We start from the raw sequence: 18088 nt of genomic DNA, 5'->3' as shown, positions 1-18088 counted from the left end.
AGCTATGTGCTGAGAGCTCAGAGCCTGGAGCCTGCTTCGGATTCTGTGTTTCCCCCCCTCTGTCTCTCTCTCTGCTCCTCTCCTGCTTGTGCTCTCTCTCTGTCTGTCTTTCAAAAATAAGTAAACATTAAAAACTTTATGGGGCGCCTGGGTGACTCAGTCGGTTAAGCGTCTGACTTCGCTCAGGTCACAATCTCGCAGTCCGTGCGTTCGAGCCCCACAGCGGGCTCTGTGCTGACAGCTCAGATTCTGGAGCCTGTTTCAGATTCTGTGTCTCCCTCTTTCTCTGACCCTCCCCTGTTCATGCTCTCTCTCTGTCTCAAGAATAAATAAATGTTTCAAAAAAATTAAAAAAAATAAATAAAAACTAAAAAAAATAAAAATAAATGTCAAATAGTTGTATAAAATTGAAAAGTTCTTAAAATAACTTAAATATTTGTCCACTGATAACTCATCATATTCCTTTTTTTGGTTGTACCTTGGCTCTCACGCATCTCAGAAATGAATCTTGTTGACAACAATAGCTCACCTCAGCCTAGGTTTTGTAGTATAATTTTCTGATCCTTTCTCTTCATTATTTAGCCATGTTTTCTTGTGTTTTATTTTAAGTGTTTTAAAATTACTTGGGGAATTAGGTAGGTGAATAATTATAAAATCAATGAGTGGTTTTTTTCCTATCTTTTTGGGACTCTAATGACATGAGTGTTTATTCTTAATTGACCTGTATGAGCATGGTCTATACAAAATAAATCTAAAGAGGGGTGCCTGGGTGGCTCAGTCGGTTAAGCGGCCAACTCTGGCTCAGGTCATGATCTCGCGGTCCGTGAGTTCGAGCCCCGCGTCGGGCTCTGTGCTGACAGTTCAGAGCCTGGAGCCTGTTTCAGATTCTGTGTCTCCCTCTCTCTGACCCTCCCCTGTTCATGCTCTGTCTCTCCCTGTCTCAAAAATAAATAAAACGTTAAATTTTTTTTTTTTTTCAAAATAAATCTAAGGAAACCAAATAGCTGGAAATACTAGACTAAACATTTGGAAGTTCATGCACATAGACGGTATTTGAAGTCCTCCAACTAGATGCAATCACTAAAAATAGGGCTTCTTCTATGTGCCAGGCTCTGTGTTAGTCCTTGGATATGCAGGGATAAATTAAAAATTGTATTGGATTGTTTTCATATTTTGCACTCAAATTTTATGAAAAAAATCAAAATAAGTTATGTAAATAAATGATAAATCTATTTATCAGTTTCAGAATCCAATCCAGCCAATTCAACAGTTAATTCAGTAGCCCCACCATTCCGGCCCCCCCCCCCCCAAATATCTTACAAAACTAAACTGAATAATGTCAATGAGAGGAGGATTTTCTGTCTTCTTAGTATAAATTTCAGACTCCTTACCTGGCCTCTAAGACCCTCCAATAGAGCACATGCCACCTTTAATAACCTCTCTCTGAGTTTCTCCAACAGACAAGTTCTACCTCTATATCAACTTATAGGTTCTGGTCCATACTAGCTCAGCAGAATCTTATTCCTTCTAGTTTCAATACCACTTCCTTAGAGAGGCTTAGCTCTTTCAGGCAATGTCAAGCCAGCCTTTTCTAATAATCTCTTGTGGCATGACAGTCTCCTCTTAAGCACTTTGTACATATTTAACCACACAGGTTTTGTATTTTTTCAGTGCCAGTCTTCCAACACTTGACAATATTTTCATGCCCATAGAGGTGGAGACTGTGGCTAGTGTGTTCTGTGCCAGGTACACAACCCCCAGGACCGTGACGGGAAGGGAAGAGAGGAGGAAGCGTAGATGAATTTTTCAGGGAGGATGAAAATATTAATACAACTTTATCACACATTTCAGTCCTTCTATACTTCCAATATTTATAGCTTGGAGGCTACATAGTCAACAGGAAATAAGATCGAGTTTTGAATCAAAATACATTGTCCCAGCCTGGCAATTTGGGCGATCACAAGGGACTGTAAAAGTAATGCAATGCCCACACCATTTAATTCATGGTATGTTTGTAAGATCAAATGAGAAATGTAGGTGCATTTAAACGTTAATTGTGATTATGTTTTGAAATGAAAATTCAAGAGTTTTCTTAATTAGCCAAAATATTATGTTTCATAATATTTTAACATATGCTAATGTATTTAGTTTAGTTTTCTAAGCTTTTGACAATTTCTGTGTCACCAAAGCATCTCAATAAGTTCTCCTCTTCTCAAAATTAAACTTTATCTCCATAAAATAAAACAAAATAAACTTTACCTTCAGATCATATGACTCCTAGCCTAACGTTAATTCTCCTTATATAAAGTAGGGTATGGTTAACAGCACAATCTGGATCTGAGCCAACCAAAGATATTTAACATCTCTAAATGTACATTTATCTATAAAATGAGGGAAATAATACTACTTATATCAAGAGGATACTTTAGATATTACAAGATAATGTATGTAAAATAAATTGGGGAATGTTAATTATAAATTATGAATGAAAAATATTTTTCCAGTCTTTTTGACTAAAATGTAATGAGATCTTCAGTTTCATGGCTCATCTGTTTGATGAGGTAAAAATCAGTTACTAAGCTGATCAAAATTAAGATAGCTGGGCACTTTAAGCTCTTTAATGGGTATCATCAGAACATGCATTTTCTAAATATTGTGAATGCTTAAAGGGCTTACAAAATAGTGCAGGATCAGATCTACTTCTTTCAGAAATATGGTTGTTGTTGCAAAAAATCATTGAGAGAGAGCTCACTGCAAAGTTGTCAAGGCTGGGGAAGAAAATTAAAAACAGAAAACAAATAATAATGTACACTCCTTGTCCTCAAGTAGCTTACAATCAACCACGAACATAAAAATTTCCCAAACATACTGAATTTCTATCACGTCTACAATCTTTGCTGTGGTGTGGGCTATAAAGTGATTGGTTGGACTGTTTTAGCCACTAAATAGTAATAAACTGAGTGAGACTAATAAACTCAGTGACACTTGCCTAAAGTGTGTTCTATGGAATAACCTATGAAGGTGTTCATGATGGTGTGAATAACAGACAAGTTCAGGATCATAACAATTGCAAACATATAGTATTTACAGTGTCTACCTTATTTTATTATGTAAATAAGACATTATCTTATTTAATCCTTGCAATTCAACTCTATGAAGTTTTTATCCTTATTGTATTGATGAGAAAACTGAGGCACAGAGAGGTTAAGGTATTTGTTCAACAGCTAAATAGCAGAATCAGTATTTGAACTCAGGTCTGATGGCTCTTTACCAGTGCACAGACATTTGTTCTATGATTTAGCTAAAACGAACTCTAAACAAAAACATTTCAAGAAGTTGGTAATAAGCCATTTAAGTTAAAAATGTTTAAAGAACTAACTGGACTCAAATAAGAGAGTGGCAATTGCCCAAAATATTCAGGACTATCTGATGTAATAAAAAGCTTATCAAAGATTTTAAAAAGTTTTAGTTGGGCAAAATGCGTTAACAAACATTTTAGAAACTAAGAAATATTAAATAGCCAGTAAACCTATTTTTAATATTTTAATTATAGTCCATGTTTTGGCTTTAATTATCTAGCCCCCAATACTCCCATGAGTATAGCCAACTGCCTTCTCCTGTTGGTGGGAATGCATATTGGTGCAGCCACTGTAGACAACAGAATAGAGAAAAACATTAAAAATGGAAATACCATATGATCTAGCATTTCCACTACTGGCTATTTACCCACAGAAACTCAAAACGCTAATTCAAAAAGCTGTATGCACCCTAGGTTCATTGTAGGATTATTTACAATAGCAAAGATATGGAAACAACCCAAGAGTCCATCTATAGATTAGTGAATAAAGAAGATGAATGGAATATTACTCAGCCATGAAAAAGAATAAGACTTTGCCATTTGCAACAACATGGATGAACCTAGGGAGTATAATGCTAAGTGAAATAAGCATATGATTTCACCCTTAAGTGGAATTTAAGAAACAAACAAACAGAACTGGTGGTTGCCAGAGGGGAGGTGGGTCAGGGGATAGGTGAAACAGATAAAGGGAATTAAGAGGTACAAACTTCCAGTTACAAAATGAGTAATTCATTGAGATGAAAAGTACGACATAGGGAATAGAGCCGATAATATCGTAATAATGTTGCTTGCTGACAGATGATGAGTATACTTATCATGGTGAAAACTGAGTAATATACAGAATTATTAAATCATTGTATTGTATACCTGAGACTAATATAACACTGTATGTTAATGTATATATATGATACAATCAATATACATAGGTATTTCAAATCAATCAAGTTTTTGATCCATCAATATCAGCTTTGTTAATATTCCATATCTGTAAAAATATCACCTGCAATTATTTTGTAAAGTCATGTTACCAAAACATGAGTCAATAGCATAGAGTTTCACCTAATGTTGTAAAGCAAACAAAGTTTTCAAAATAATTTATTTAACATATTTAGCTTAATCATTTAAAAATATTATGTATAGATACACTTGTATAGAAGACAGGTGAGATAATCTAGAATTGTGTAAGAATGGATATCTCCGGGTCATGTAATTATGTATACCTGCTTTCTTTGGTTGGTAATTTTCAAATTTTCTATCATGAACATGTATTTTATACGTAAATACATACTTTAAAAAAGGGGTCGTGTTAACTCTATAGAAACGGATTGTTAGCATTTGTTTAACATTTCTTTGATAAGCAATACTAAATTCTCAAAATTTTGTCAGTGCCCTAGGTTACATAAGACACAAAAAGTAAGATCTCTGCTTTTAAGTAATTTATATTACCATTACTTTGGTGTTATGGGGAAAAGCCACGGTTAGACTTAAATTTAAGATTCAAGTTGGTGTTGAGAGGTGAATTACAGTCTTGGAAACAACAGACACGTGAGGCTGTACGTTGCCATTCTGTTAGTCATATAGTTCAGATTGGTTGTTTGACCTTTCTAACCTCAGTTTGCACATCTGCGATATGGGGCATTGAGACAAATAAATGATAAAGTGAATGCACTATAAAGTAGTAGTTCAGATCTAACTTGATATCGCTGCTGTGTTAGTAGTCATCAAGCAATTAATCTTTTATGCTAAAAAAGTATTCATTTTCAGGTCATTGAGGTTTTATTTGTAAATGGAAAATGTGGGGTGGAACCTAAGAATTATTGAGTCAGAGGGGAAAAATATTTTTCTGCAGATCTCACTCTCTACCAACAAGCCCATCTATCCACCCATTCATTCATCCATCCATACATTTTTGTAGGATATCTTCCATAAAGGAAGCACTCTGCTGGACACTACAGTTATCCCCTTAAATACTTTGTTTCTTTAATAACATTCCTCTCAGATTCTGCGTGCTTGTTGGAAAATGATTGATCTTGCATTTTTACCTATCCATAAGATCATTTTGAATCAACTATATAGCCAATCTGAATAACATTGATGAACTCCAATATTAAGCAGGCCAGAATTAAGATTCTTAGTGAGTTTTTAGCAACATCCCTTGAGGAAAGGAAAGTTGGGAGCTTCCCTGTGATATACTCTGGTCAGAATGCACAGAGTGTTTAGTTTAGGTATAAGGCTTCATATTTTTGAAGATATGTTATCAAATTAGAACACTTCCAAGTCAGGTACCATGGCTAGATAATGGTTGAGGAATCCTGGAAACTGGTTGGGGGAAGCAGCAATGTGTAGCCTGAAATGGGGAACTTCAGTGGAGGAGAAGACAACCACTTAAACATGCCTGAAGTTCTGTCCCATGATGGTGGTAGAGGCTTGTTCTCAGGGGTTAGTATGACCAAGACAGGGTCCTAAAGAGTACAGTGTGAGCATGACCAGCACCCATTGCCCATGCTCGTTGCAATTGATAACTGCTGTAGCTTAATTAAGCCCTGTTAATTATTTAGAGTATGCTGTTTCACTCTCAGAGGTCCTGATGTGGACAAAAGATTATATTCACCCTAAGTGTTGTAGAAGTGATATAATTTTTTTAGTTCTGTATCAGAAGGAGCACACCAACAATAAGAAATGTCCAATAATGTCATGAGGCAACTTGCAAAACAACTATTTTCCTGTCACTGGTAATGAACACACAGAGGCCTGAATGTCACCTGTCTGGGATGTTTTAGGCAAGAATCCTGTATTTGGTGGTGGCCTTTAAGCTACCTGCACTCCACATTTAAAAATGCTCTTGTCTTATTTTTAGCATTCTACAGTCAAAAGTAAATTCCATGGCATACCTATCTATAACACTTAATTTTTCTAATATATTTTTCTTACTAACATGAAGACTCTGTTTTGTATTTCATTGAATTTCTGTGGGCTTTGGCTAATTTCAGAGGACTAGTGAATTCAGATAAGTAGTTCTGTATCAGGTTCCTTGTGGGGGATGAACAAGACCAGGAAAGAACTGTTAAAGGATATGACTTAGAGAAAAAAATAAACCCAATCTTTACTAAAACGAACGTACTTACTATTATAAATGGTTTGCTTTTGTGCTCACTTAAAAATTTAATATTTATCATCTAGGATCAGTCACTTACTGTAATGTGCTGTTTTGCGGTATAGAATTCAGAGCACCAAGTCCTTATCCTGCCAGTAACCACTTTTTTTGTGTGGTTTGAGATAAAAGATGCAACCTCTCTGAGCTTCAGACTCTTTATCTATACTACAAAGAGATAACACCACAATTCTGTAGTGTAATTCTTAGGATTAGAAATAATTATGTTTAAAAAAAACAACCTGGCACAAAGTATGTGTTCAGAAAGTCAGATTTTATGAGAAACTGTTTTGCAAACATGAAATCTATTTTAATCTACTTGCCACTATTTAATGCTGCTCTATTTGTACATCCTTGTGCTCAAGGTTGACTGTCCATTTGTTAGCACATCTGCATTTTCCTCATAATTAATATCTTTTTTTAATGACATATGGTTTAGTGACTGGAAATTGAGTCTTGCCTTCTGTTTTCAATTTGTTCATGACTCAACGACTCAATGTATGTGTCTGAACTTTAATTTTCCATTCTGGAAACTAGAATTTAAAGTCCTTGCTCATGTATAGCTATTTCGGAAAATGGGAGGAAGTGTGTAATGCAAGGATTTTGAATACATGCCAGGCCGTTCGATCGTGCAGCCAGGATGCGTGTACATAAAAAGGACATGGTTTCCCTCCTGTTATGTAAACAGGGGAACCTGAATGGGGATGTCAACAATCTAACCTCTAAAGTGGGGGGAGTGGGGGGAGTGGGGGGAGTGGGGGTAGTACGGGCAAGGCTGGAGCCAGATTCCAAGTGAAGCCAGGAAGAGGCATCATGTCGGCTCGGAATGAGCATGGGCAGAGTTGATGAAGTTCTAGGCCCTGGAATCAGGCTGAGAACACAATTACCTGATTTGAACAATCTCACAGTGCTCCCGTGGCAATGCCCTTTCAAGGCCTGTTCCTTTGAAAGGCAAGGTCCTGTACACATTTGGATGTGAGTTTCCTACTTCTGAAACTCTGGAAGCACTAATACGTCTTCTATGCTATTTACACATTCTGTGTTATAGTATTTGAGTCATGTCTTATCTCTCTACTAAATATAAAGTAGATGGTCTAACCCCCCGTTTCTCTCTACCTGCCCTTTCCCCTCCCCCAGCAAAGAATCTTGTGCAGAGTGGCATTTGATGTATATTTTTTTAATGTTTATTTATTTTGACAGAGAGAGAGAGAGAGAGAGAGAGAGAGAGAGAGAGGCAGCAATCAAGGGAGGGGCAGAGAGAGAGGGAGAGAGACAATCTTAAGCAGACTCCACACTGTCAGCGCAGAGCCCAGCGTGGAGTTCGATCTCACAAGCCGTGAGATTATGACCTGACCCGAAACCAAGAGTTGGACACAACCAACTGAGCCGCCCGGGTGCCCCTGATATATTTTATTATAGATTTGAGTTTAATACAAAACATAGATTTCTTCTATATTTTAATGCAGTATTTTATTCCAGTATTTTAAATGCACACACATATACCCAAAAACACACTGTAACAAGTTAGTAGCTGTCCTGAGAAATTGGTGCATATGAGAAGTATATCGAATTCATTTTCTCCCCAAAAGTTTCCTCTTCTGACCACTGCAACCTTGGTAGTCACCAGTCACATGGAAAAAAGAAAAAAGCTTCTGTTTTTGCTTTTTAGAGCTCCCCTCAGAGATCTATAAATTTGTAAGAAGCAAAAGTTTAGGGAATGCTGTTTGTTTTGGGGTTTTTTTTAGACAGAGAAGAATCCACAAGTGCACATCATTTAAAAGTTTAATAAAATCATACATTTAAAAGATTGTAGCATCTAGACTCATCCAACCCATGATTTAATTTATGGCTTAATGTGTTGTATTCATTTTGCCTTCCAAAAACGGTTAAATGTGAAATTTTATTAAAAAACTCCCTTCCTTTGAATTTATAGATTGGGGTAGCTGTTTTATCCACTTGCCGTGTAGAATTAGTATTTACTGGACAAGATGTGTTGATTCAGGAGGTTGTCTGTGGAGTGCTTGCCCCGTGAGGGTCATATTAAACTGGAGAGAAGCTTTTCAAGCAACATAGCATCTTGGAGACAATATATCAAGCTGATAGATACACGGCTCTTGTGTTAAGGAACCAGAGGTGGAATTATGGCTATAGTTCCCAGTTATTGCTTTGGTGCTAAGGAGCCTCTACGGAATAGGTCTAGGATAAAAGGGGTTAACTAAAGGGGAAGGAAAGGTTTCCAGAATTCAGTGTTTCCAGAAGCAGACAAAATGAATAGTTGTATGTAAATAATATAAGATGATCACTCTGTTTGGAAATATTTTGCAATTTTATACAAGCAGAGTATGACCAATTTAATGGGGTGCTTTTTTTGATGTTAACACTCAGAAAAGAACCCAGGATACTATATTACTATTAGGGAGCCTAGTTTGGGACAATTCTCCCTTCTTAAAGCATGGTAATGCAGTTTTTAACACATGAATGGATTTTTGTGTATTTATTTAAAGCTCTATTTTTTTCATGTCCATGACTTATCCAAACTGTTTTTTTTTTTTTTTCCGAATTTGGGTTGTTGATGATATTACATTCCCTGACACAGAAAAATTAGATAAGAAAACAGTCAAATTAGGGACATAACTATATGTGCTACATTATACACAATTTTGTACTTTACTTATCGCCCATGCTCTTTCAATGTATGTTCGTTTATTATGAATCAGTTAAAAAAACATATAGCAAATAAGAGATAATCAGTGTTAAACCTATTTGTGTTCACAGATAAATTATCAGGTAGTAAGTCTTTATTAACAGTGGATAATGGGATACGAGGCCCTGGACAACAGTTCTACTGCATTTCCTAGGCTACTAACTGAGGGAGCAATTTTATACCATTTCATTTCTCTGTTTTGTTTTTGTTTTAGTGTTTGTTTATTTTTTTGAGAGAGAGAGAGAGAGAGCAAGCAGGTGAGGGGCAAAGAAAAAGGGAGAGAGAGAATTCTAAGTAGGCTCTGCACTGTCAGTGCAGAGCCCTATGTGGAACATGATCCCATGAAACCATGAAATCATGACCGGAGAGCCAAAACCAAGAGTCAGATGCTCAACTGACTGAGCCACCCAGGCGCCTCTCGTTTCATCTCTCTTAAAGCATATGATTCCCTCTCACACATTAGCACTGAGTTGATGCCTTTGCTTTTATTTTGCTCACTGAGAAAATGGAGTCCATCAGAAGAGATCCTTGGTGTTTTTCCATCCATAAATCTACCTCTCTCTCTGAATTGCCTGTCCCTGCATTCGCTTCTGCACAATGGGTGTACCATTCCCGCTCTATTCAACGGCCATTGTGCCCTGGCTTATCTCTCTGTCTCTCCCAACACAAGGAATTTGCTCTGGCCATTACTCTTCCTTCTGCTACATCATTTCCCCAAATATCTTCTGGATCTTTCTAGTAAGTGTGTATACACTTTAGCATCTCCCAGTTTTTAGAACACCTTCCTAAATTACATAAGCTTCTTTAAATGCTGCCCTATTTTCTACTCCCCTTTAGAACAAATCCCTCAGAAGAGTTGCCTGTACTCACTATTTCCTCCTTCTCTGCCCTGTCATTGTCTCCTCAACCATCTCCAGTCATGCTGCCACACCCATCACTGCACACATCTATTCTTGACAAGGTCACCAAACACCTCCAGTGTTTGGCCAAATGCAAAATATAATTCTCAGTCTCATGCCTTAAACTGTCAGCATGTTTCGCAGAGTTGATCAGTCCTTTTTGATATGCTTTCTTTACTTGACTTGCAGGCTACACCTTCTCTAAGTTGTCCTCCCTCACTGACCACTCCTTTATGCCTCCTTTGTGGTAGAACCTTCCTCCTGACCTCAAAATGTTGGGGGACCTCATGGCTCAGTTCACAGACCTCTTCTGCACTCACTCTACCTACATTCACCTCCTAGGTTATTTCATCAAATCTCAGCTGTTACACGCCTTCATCCACAACTCTTATCCAAACTCATACCTCCCACTTCTTCCTTGATGTCCCCACTAGAGATGAATTTGTGCCTTTCCCATGTAACATGGACGAAACAGAACTGATCCCCGCCCCATAACTGATTTCTCCCCTCAGCGTTCCTCAGATCAGTAATGGCACCACCATTCACCTGGACAGTTAGGCTAAACACACTGACATCATCTTTCACTCCCTTATTTTCTCTTAGCAAAATACCATCCATACTCACTTGGTCAGCAGAATATATCACCACCTCTGCTGCTGTCACTGGAATCCATGCTATTGTCATCTTTTACCTGGATTGCTATAATAGGTGATTCCCTTGTCTACCCTCACCCCCCCCATAGAGGGGGGTGACTACCCCCATAGAGTAGTCTTTATAGGTTCCAAATTATGTCGTGTCCTGTATTAAAACCCTGCAATGGCCTACAAATCCATTTCAAATGAAACCCAAAGTCTTTAGTATGATTTTCAAAGCCTAGAACTAGAAGGCATCTGGAGGGATCTAGACCCTGCCTGTCCCTCCAACCTCTTTTCCTTTCCCTCTCCTTGGCCTATTTCCAGACACTTTGGTGTCTCCACTGTGCCTTAAACACAACTAGTACTTTCCCCTCTCACTGCCCTTGTGCTTACTGCCCTCTGTGGATGGGTTGCCCTTCCTCCAGACATTTTCATGGTCACTGAGGTCTCTGCTCAAATGTCACCTAATGACATGTTCTTCCTATGGCTTTCCTATCCAATCTGAATTGTTACTTAACAATAAAATGGCACACTCCCTTTCATTTTCTCTTCCCTTACCCTGCTTTATTTTTCCCTTGAGCTTATCTACCCGGTATGATCTTAGGTACCCATTTGCTTAATGCTTGCTCCCTCTGTTTACATGTAAGTTCCATAGGGTCAAGGGCCATATCTGTTTTACTCGGTGTTATTCCCCCTCCACACAAAGAATACTTTGCACAGAGTAGAGGCTCAATAAATGCTTATTGAATAAATTAGTGGATTATCGATGAACTCGACCCTTACAACAGATTGATGAATCACATCATGTAATTCGTCTTTTCCCATCACTGGCCATTCATTAGCTTCCTAGTTCACAGGCAGGTTCTCCTGAGGGGGAAAGTATATAAAATCACACACTACGTAAGGTTGTGTATAAAAAGAAGTTGAAAATGAACACTGTTGGGTATTTTAATTATTGTAATCCCTTCCCCTTCCTCACCAATGGCTTCTAGTAATCCTTGGCAATTAGAAACTTACATTACAGGACACTTGGAAAGTTCAGTTGTTCAAACATTCGACTCTTGATCTCAGCTCAGGTCATAATCTCACAGTTCATGGGTTCGAGCCCCGCATCAGGCTCTGTGCCGATGGTGCAGAACCTACTTGGCATTCTGTCTCTCCTTCTCTCTGCCCTTCCGCTGTTTGTGCCTGTGCTCTCTCTCTCTCTCCCTCCCTCAAAAAGAAATAAACTTTTTAAAAAATAAGCTTATATTAAAATTAGGATGTTCCTGAAAACTTACAGTATCTTAGCACTTAAATTATGCTAAAGAAAGTTCAGATCAGTCCGATGTCATCATCATCATCATCATCATCACCACAAAAACAACAACTAACTAATCATTACCAGGACCCAAAACAAGGTGCTTTATTTACATCACTTCTGATCTTCGCAACAATCCTGCAAAGGAAAACTGTCCCCATCCCAAAGGTAAGAAACATACGCTGAGAGCCATTAGGTGATTCTTGATTCTCCTGAAGTCACAGAGCTTTGCTTCTGACTAGCTTTGGAACAAATTTTTATATGATAGTTTCATTCAAGTTATACCTGTTGGAAAAATTAATTTAGTAATCAGACTCATCTTGTCATTTTTTTTAAGTCGAATGGACTTTAGTTTCCTTCATTCCTGTTAGACCTCGTAGAACTATTCAAATAGAATTCCCTGATAGATTATATCAAGCAGACAGGCTGAATTCAGGAAAAATTTGCCAGAGATTCAACCAGACTAGGAAAAGCAACATGTATGCTTCAACTCACCACGTATTTGAATAAGGGCAACTGACTGTATAAAGCACATGGGGAAGGAACTTCAGTTTTTATGTTTTCGTTAAGTGAGAATTACACCTGCAATGTGCTATTTTCAGCCAACCATGTGTACTTAATATTGTAGAAAACACAATTTTAATAAACCATCCTCAAAACACCAAAAAAAAAAAAAAAGAAGGAAAGAAAGCCAGTTGTGATCATGAGTAGAAGCGGGATTAAGTGGCAATGGGTGATAATCGATGAGAGAAAGAAAAGATCTGGACTCCTTCACTGTTTGATTGCTTGATTGCTGAGGAAAGAGTTAATTTAAAAAGTTACTTTAATATTTGGTTCACTAAGTTCCCTACATGTTTTCAATTAGATAAACAGAAGTACAGGTGGGGATGTGCTGCATGTTCATTTGTCTTGCTGTTTGGGGGCTGGCTTTTCAGGTTGAAATACTAACGTAATTGTGTTGAAATGAACAATAAGGAAGTACAGTAGTTCAGGAATGAAAATGTTAAATTAAATGGACCATGTTTAACATTGTTGTTGATCCTGAGGAACAGTTTTTCCAGTATATGGAGCATTTCGATTCCATCCAACATATGTTCTCCACAGTTTTCTCTGCTCTAATTCATCTGTGTTTTTCGACAGCTCCAGATGGCGTGTTGCCTCCGAGGCTTTCATCTGCCACTCCAACCAGTCTTCAGGTTGTCTGGTCTACACCAGCTCGTAACAACGCTCCCGGCTCTCCCAGATACCAACTCCAGATGAGGCCCGGCCACTCCACCCATGGATATCTAGAGTAAGCCTGTTACTTTGTCTATCCTCCTAACTGTCACCTGGATTATATGTTATGGACATAACTTACTTTACCTTAATTTGTGAATAGGTCAGTTTTCATTCGCAACAAATAAAGGCCACCTTTTAAAAGTTCAAATAAAAGACAAGCAATTCCTTAGGACATAATTATTTGCTCAGCAAAATTATCTATTTTCCATTTATATAGCATTAATATAGGATTTCTTCACCTTTAACTTTTCATGGGCATAGGTATTGCATAAAGCAGACATACACCTGAACTAAAAAAAGAAATGCTATCTGAACTGTAGATACAAAATTATAATACTTAGTCTACAAATTCCACATGGCAATCAGCCTCAATAGTAGACTAGAATTTTCTCAATACCACTAGAATTTACATCTCATATAAATGCAATATTACAAGCCCTCAGCCAAGTGGCTCCTTATTTTAAGAGAGATCTCCTGTGACAACAGAAAATTGCAGTACTTGCCTGGAATTTGACATTCTCTGAAAATTCCTTGCAGTAAGATTTTACTTGTTTTTATTTCTTTGAATGTCTAAAGCTTCCTAATTAACATTTCTTTCCTATGTAGGTTATTTTCCAATCCTTCTGCATCGTTAAGCTATGAAGTGAGAGATCTCCAACCGTACACAGAATATGAGTTTCGCTTGGTTGCCTCCAATGGATTTGGCAGTGCGCATAGTTCCTGGATTCTGTTCGTGACCACAGAGGACAGTAAGTGGTCTGAACAATACACAGCCAAATGTCGTCTACATTAGGGACTATTAAATGTCTTCAGTTTTTCCAAAACAGAGAAGTAAGCCTCCCCTGTTTTCTTGACATTTAGTGACAATAATCTTTTCTAGGCCAAGGATAGTCAGACTTCCAGAAAGAAGAAAAATGGGGGCTTGGGGGATTTTGAGGGTGAGGCCTTCAGAAGAAAAATTACTACAGGAAGAAGGAATTCGCAATAAATTATGGCATGGCCCCATTCTATCCTTCAGGGTACATCTAGGTGTCCTACAAGAGGAAAGTTATCATCTTCCACTCAATGTACTCTGCTTTGGCGGAATCCTGACAGGCAGAAGAACATGAAATAGGGGTCTTGCTTCATGAAGATGCTTAACGTGTCATTATACCTTTTCCTGGAAATAGATCCCATTATACTTTTAGTCACACCTGAAAGACAGACTTCAGAATAGAGAAATATAATCTGATAACAATGGTTCTTCACTATTACAAAGACTAGATTGGGATTGCCTTATACAATCAATTAAGAGGCTTTCGAGTCTGTCACGAAAGAGTTATGTTCTCATATATAGGTTTTTACTAGGTTATATATAGAAAATAAATATTTGGCTATAATGCTTAGTTTTATATAAATGACCTCTATAGGGGCATATATATATATATATGGAAGTATAATTTTTGTTTTTAGAAAAGTTTGAAATTAAATCAAGCTATATGGAGTGAATGAGGACACTGTATTTTTGAACATTGAGGTTTTTAGGGTTAATCTTGTCAAGTCTTTTAATCAGATGCTTCTTAGAAGATGTTGTTCTGTTGGCCAATTGCCATTCTGGCTCTATATCCAATGAGGACCCAAGTGACTTTCAAAAGGCTAGATATTAGTCAGATATGGTATTTGAAAGAATCTCAATTGTATATTAAGTAGATTCTTTTATTGCTACAATACCCTTAATTATATTATTTTAGTAAGGATAATACATCAAATGAGATAGAATCAGAACTATTTACCTTCCTTAAAGCTTACTTTATTTTTTTTGAAAAGGCCATGAAGAACAATAATATATAATACCTCATCCATTTCTCCCAATTTGTAATCACTCCCTAGGAGCAGGTTAGGTACTTTACAAGGGCACATCCAGTCCTTTTGGTCTCTCGAGTACCATTTAGTAAATTATCAGCACAGTGCAATAAACGACACCCAAGACCCAGAAAGCATTAAGGCACCACTCAATGCACCTACACCCCTTTTAGGGGAAGCATCACACACACTCTAGGGAACCTGGCAGCCTAGTCACCAGACTGTATGCAGATTTATGAACTAGAGAGCTCACACTCAAAATAGATTTTTAAAGAAACATTATTTTAAAAACAACTGAAAATAGGTTTCTAATCCTCCTTCTTAGATATAGCATACTTGATGGCACTCAATAAAGGTTAACTGAAAGTATTTAATGATTCAGCCCACTGCAGAGAGGATGACTCCATAGAATGCCACATTGGAAGAGAAGAGAAACAGTCCCCTTTTTGGCACCCACAATTTCTATGGCCACAGAGAATGAGCAACGCTTGAGTTTCCTCAGGGGTGATTCTCATTGAATAGAAGCCATGATCTTCTGTCTACAGGCAAGAAGTTATCACATAAATAAAGTAAAAAACATTGCAAAGTACCAACTAGCATAGCATTCTTTGTTGAACAAACTTACTCCTGCCTTAAGTGACCATAAAACAAGTCTATGGACTCTATGTGGTTAGAATTTTCATGCACTGAAGACATTGCCTTCTTTGTGATTTTTAGAACTGGGTTTGAAGGGAATAGTATTAACCCTTCATGTTCCCTAAGAATTGGTAACACATGATTACATAGCAGGTATTAACCCAAGAAACCAAGCCATCATTTTTATTTAAATCCTTTCCCTGAAACTGATGACTTCTTTCTTCGTATGCTTCATGTGCACACTGCAAAGTCATATATATTATGAAAGAGCCAAAGGCTGGCCCTTTGCCCCTCCAGGTTAAGTTACCAGTGCATGCTTACCCCTGAGACATAATGGCAGTGTACTCTATATTTTGGGTGTCCGTGGAGATGGATGCCATTTCTGAAAGGATGTGCAATTGAGTTGACAAAGAGTGAGTGATTGGCATTGGGCACAAGCAGTTTTTCTGTCAAGGCTTCAAAGCATTGCACACGCAACCACCCATGCTGACAGCTCCATGCAAGAATCACGCTTCATACTTGATCCTGACCGGCCCCTCCCAGGTGTCCAAGTGCAATGTCTAATATAAAAACTCTACATACCGTCTTACAGAATAAAACTGAGAAGTCACCTCATGCCTACATTTAAATTTCATACCATCAATATGCACCTTTCTACATCAACCAAAGCCTCAAAAGTTTCTGGTGCCAACACAGGTCACCAAGTGCAGTGTTTTTAGTGTGATATGGCAAGACTGTGATTTTTATCAAGCCTGTGACACTGCTGAAACCAGAAAGAGATACCAAGGCAGGAAATGAACTGTACACAGAGAAACAAATGCTTGAGTGCAAAGAGAAGTTCTCATGGGCAGAGAAAAGGGTTGTGAAGAATTTTAATAGATTTTTTTTTCAAATAATTTGTCATTTCTATCAGAATGCCACCAATATCCAGTTCCATGCATTTTTAAAAATCTAGTGTGCTGATGCCAAATAATAATAATGCACATTTCCTATGAATATTTTAAATCCTGTTAAACGTGTGTTAATAAAAGATGTTTGTTCCAGCCAAGTTGGTCAGTGTAGTGTTCGACTATTTGCAACCAGGTAAATACAAACAACTCATGGTTTTTGGTGTGTGTGTGTGTGTGTGTGTGTGTGTGTGTGTGTGTGTGTGTTGCATGCTGCTGGCAGTCCAAGAACCTGGCATGTCTGCAATTTGCAAAAATGCATGAAGATTGTGTTAGACCTGGGGTGCCTGGGTGACTCAGTCAGTTAAGTGGCCAGCTTCGGCTCAGGTCGTGATCTCACAGTTCATGGGTTCGAGCCCCACATCAGGCTCTGTGCTGACAGCTCAGAGCATGGAGCCTGCTTTGGATTCTGTGTTACCCTCTCTCTCTGCCCCTCCCCCACTTGCACTCTCTCTCTCTCAAAAAAATAAACAAACAAATAAATAAATCTTAAAAAAAAAAAGATTGTGTTAGATTTGGTACGTGTGATTGCTAACATGAAGACACTTACCTAGCCACTGAAATTTTTGGTATTTTTTAACCTGAAATAACCATTGCTCCTGATTGTTTTCTTCCCTTTCCCTTGTGTATTTACAATGGTTTTCTGTGCAGTATATGCGTATAGGAATTGGAGCCGCTGGAAGGGCAAGTTTCCTGCAACCTCAGCATGGGGTTCTGTCCTTTGGCCTACTAAAATCCTGCCCTGTGTAAAATATGAGATGGCCCACTTTTCTTTAAAAATGTAGATTCACTAGACCATCAAAAGCTGGAAAATCTGTTTCTCACAAAGTTTTTCAGGGAACAAGATTGAAATGTGAAATGTCTTTATTTCAGACATTTGAACAACAAACATGTATGGAATACACAGGCAATTAGATCAACCTACTAAAAATGAGATTGTTTTCTAAAAATTACTTTTCTCCTTCCAAAACAAAACAAAAACACAAACTGGTTCTAGAGTAGGCCATTTCGTTATCATATATTTTTAAAAGACTTTAAAAATCTGATTGTTTTATGAAATTTGAAGTTTAAAAACTCCCTATCTGTATATATATTTTTAAATGTTGACTTATTTTTGAGAGAGAGGGAGAGAGCATCTGCAGGGAAGAGGCAGAGAGAGGGATCAGAGGATCCAAAGTGAGCTCTGTGCTGACAGCAGAAAGCCCCATGCAGGGCTTGAACCCACAAACCCTGAGATCATAACTTGACCCGAAGTTGGACGTATAACTGACTGAGCCACCCACATTTATATTTGTAACCACTAATCTAAGAGACATTATTAAATAAAGTCTGTGGGAT

At 37.8% G+C, this 18088-nt stretch overlaps 1 protein-coding gene across 5 annotated transcripts in view; it reads left to right on the top strand.

Annotated features, from left to right (window-relative positions):
• The window catches only part of USH2A (usherin), a 751068-nt gene that overhangs the window by 464415 nt on the left and 268565 nt on the right, over positions 1-18088 (top strand). For all 5 annotated transcript variants that reach the window (XM_040461001.1, XM_040461002.1, XM_040461003.1 and 2 more), the window contains exons 39-40: positions 13188-13338; positions 13932-14074. In XM_040461001.1, the coding sequence (XP_040316935.1) occupies positions 13188-13338; positions 13932-14074 (294 nt within the window). The remainder of the gene's footprint in view (positions 1-13187; positions 13339-13931; positions 14075-18088) is intronic.

Source organism: Herpailurus yagouaroundi, unplaced genomic scaffold (genome assembly GCF_014898765.1).
Source record: "Herpailurus yagouaroundi ecotype Mexico unplaced genomic scaffold, PumYag 253, whole genome shotgun sequence".
Taxonomy (NCBI): Eukaryota; Metazoa; Chordata; class Mammalia; order Carnivora; family Felidae; genus Herpailurus; species Herpailurus yagouaroundi.
This window is presented reverse-complemented; position numbering and strand designations above follow the sequence as displayed.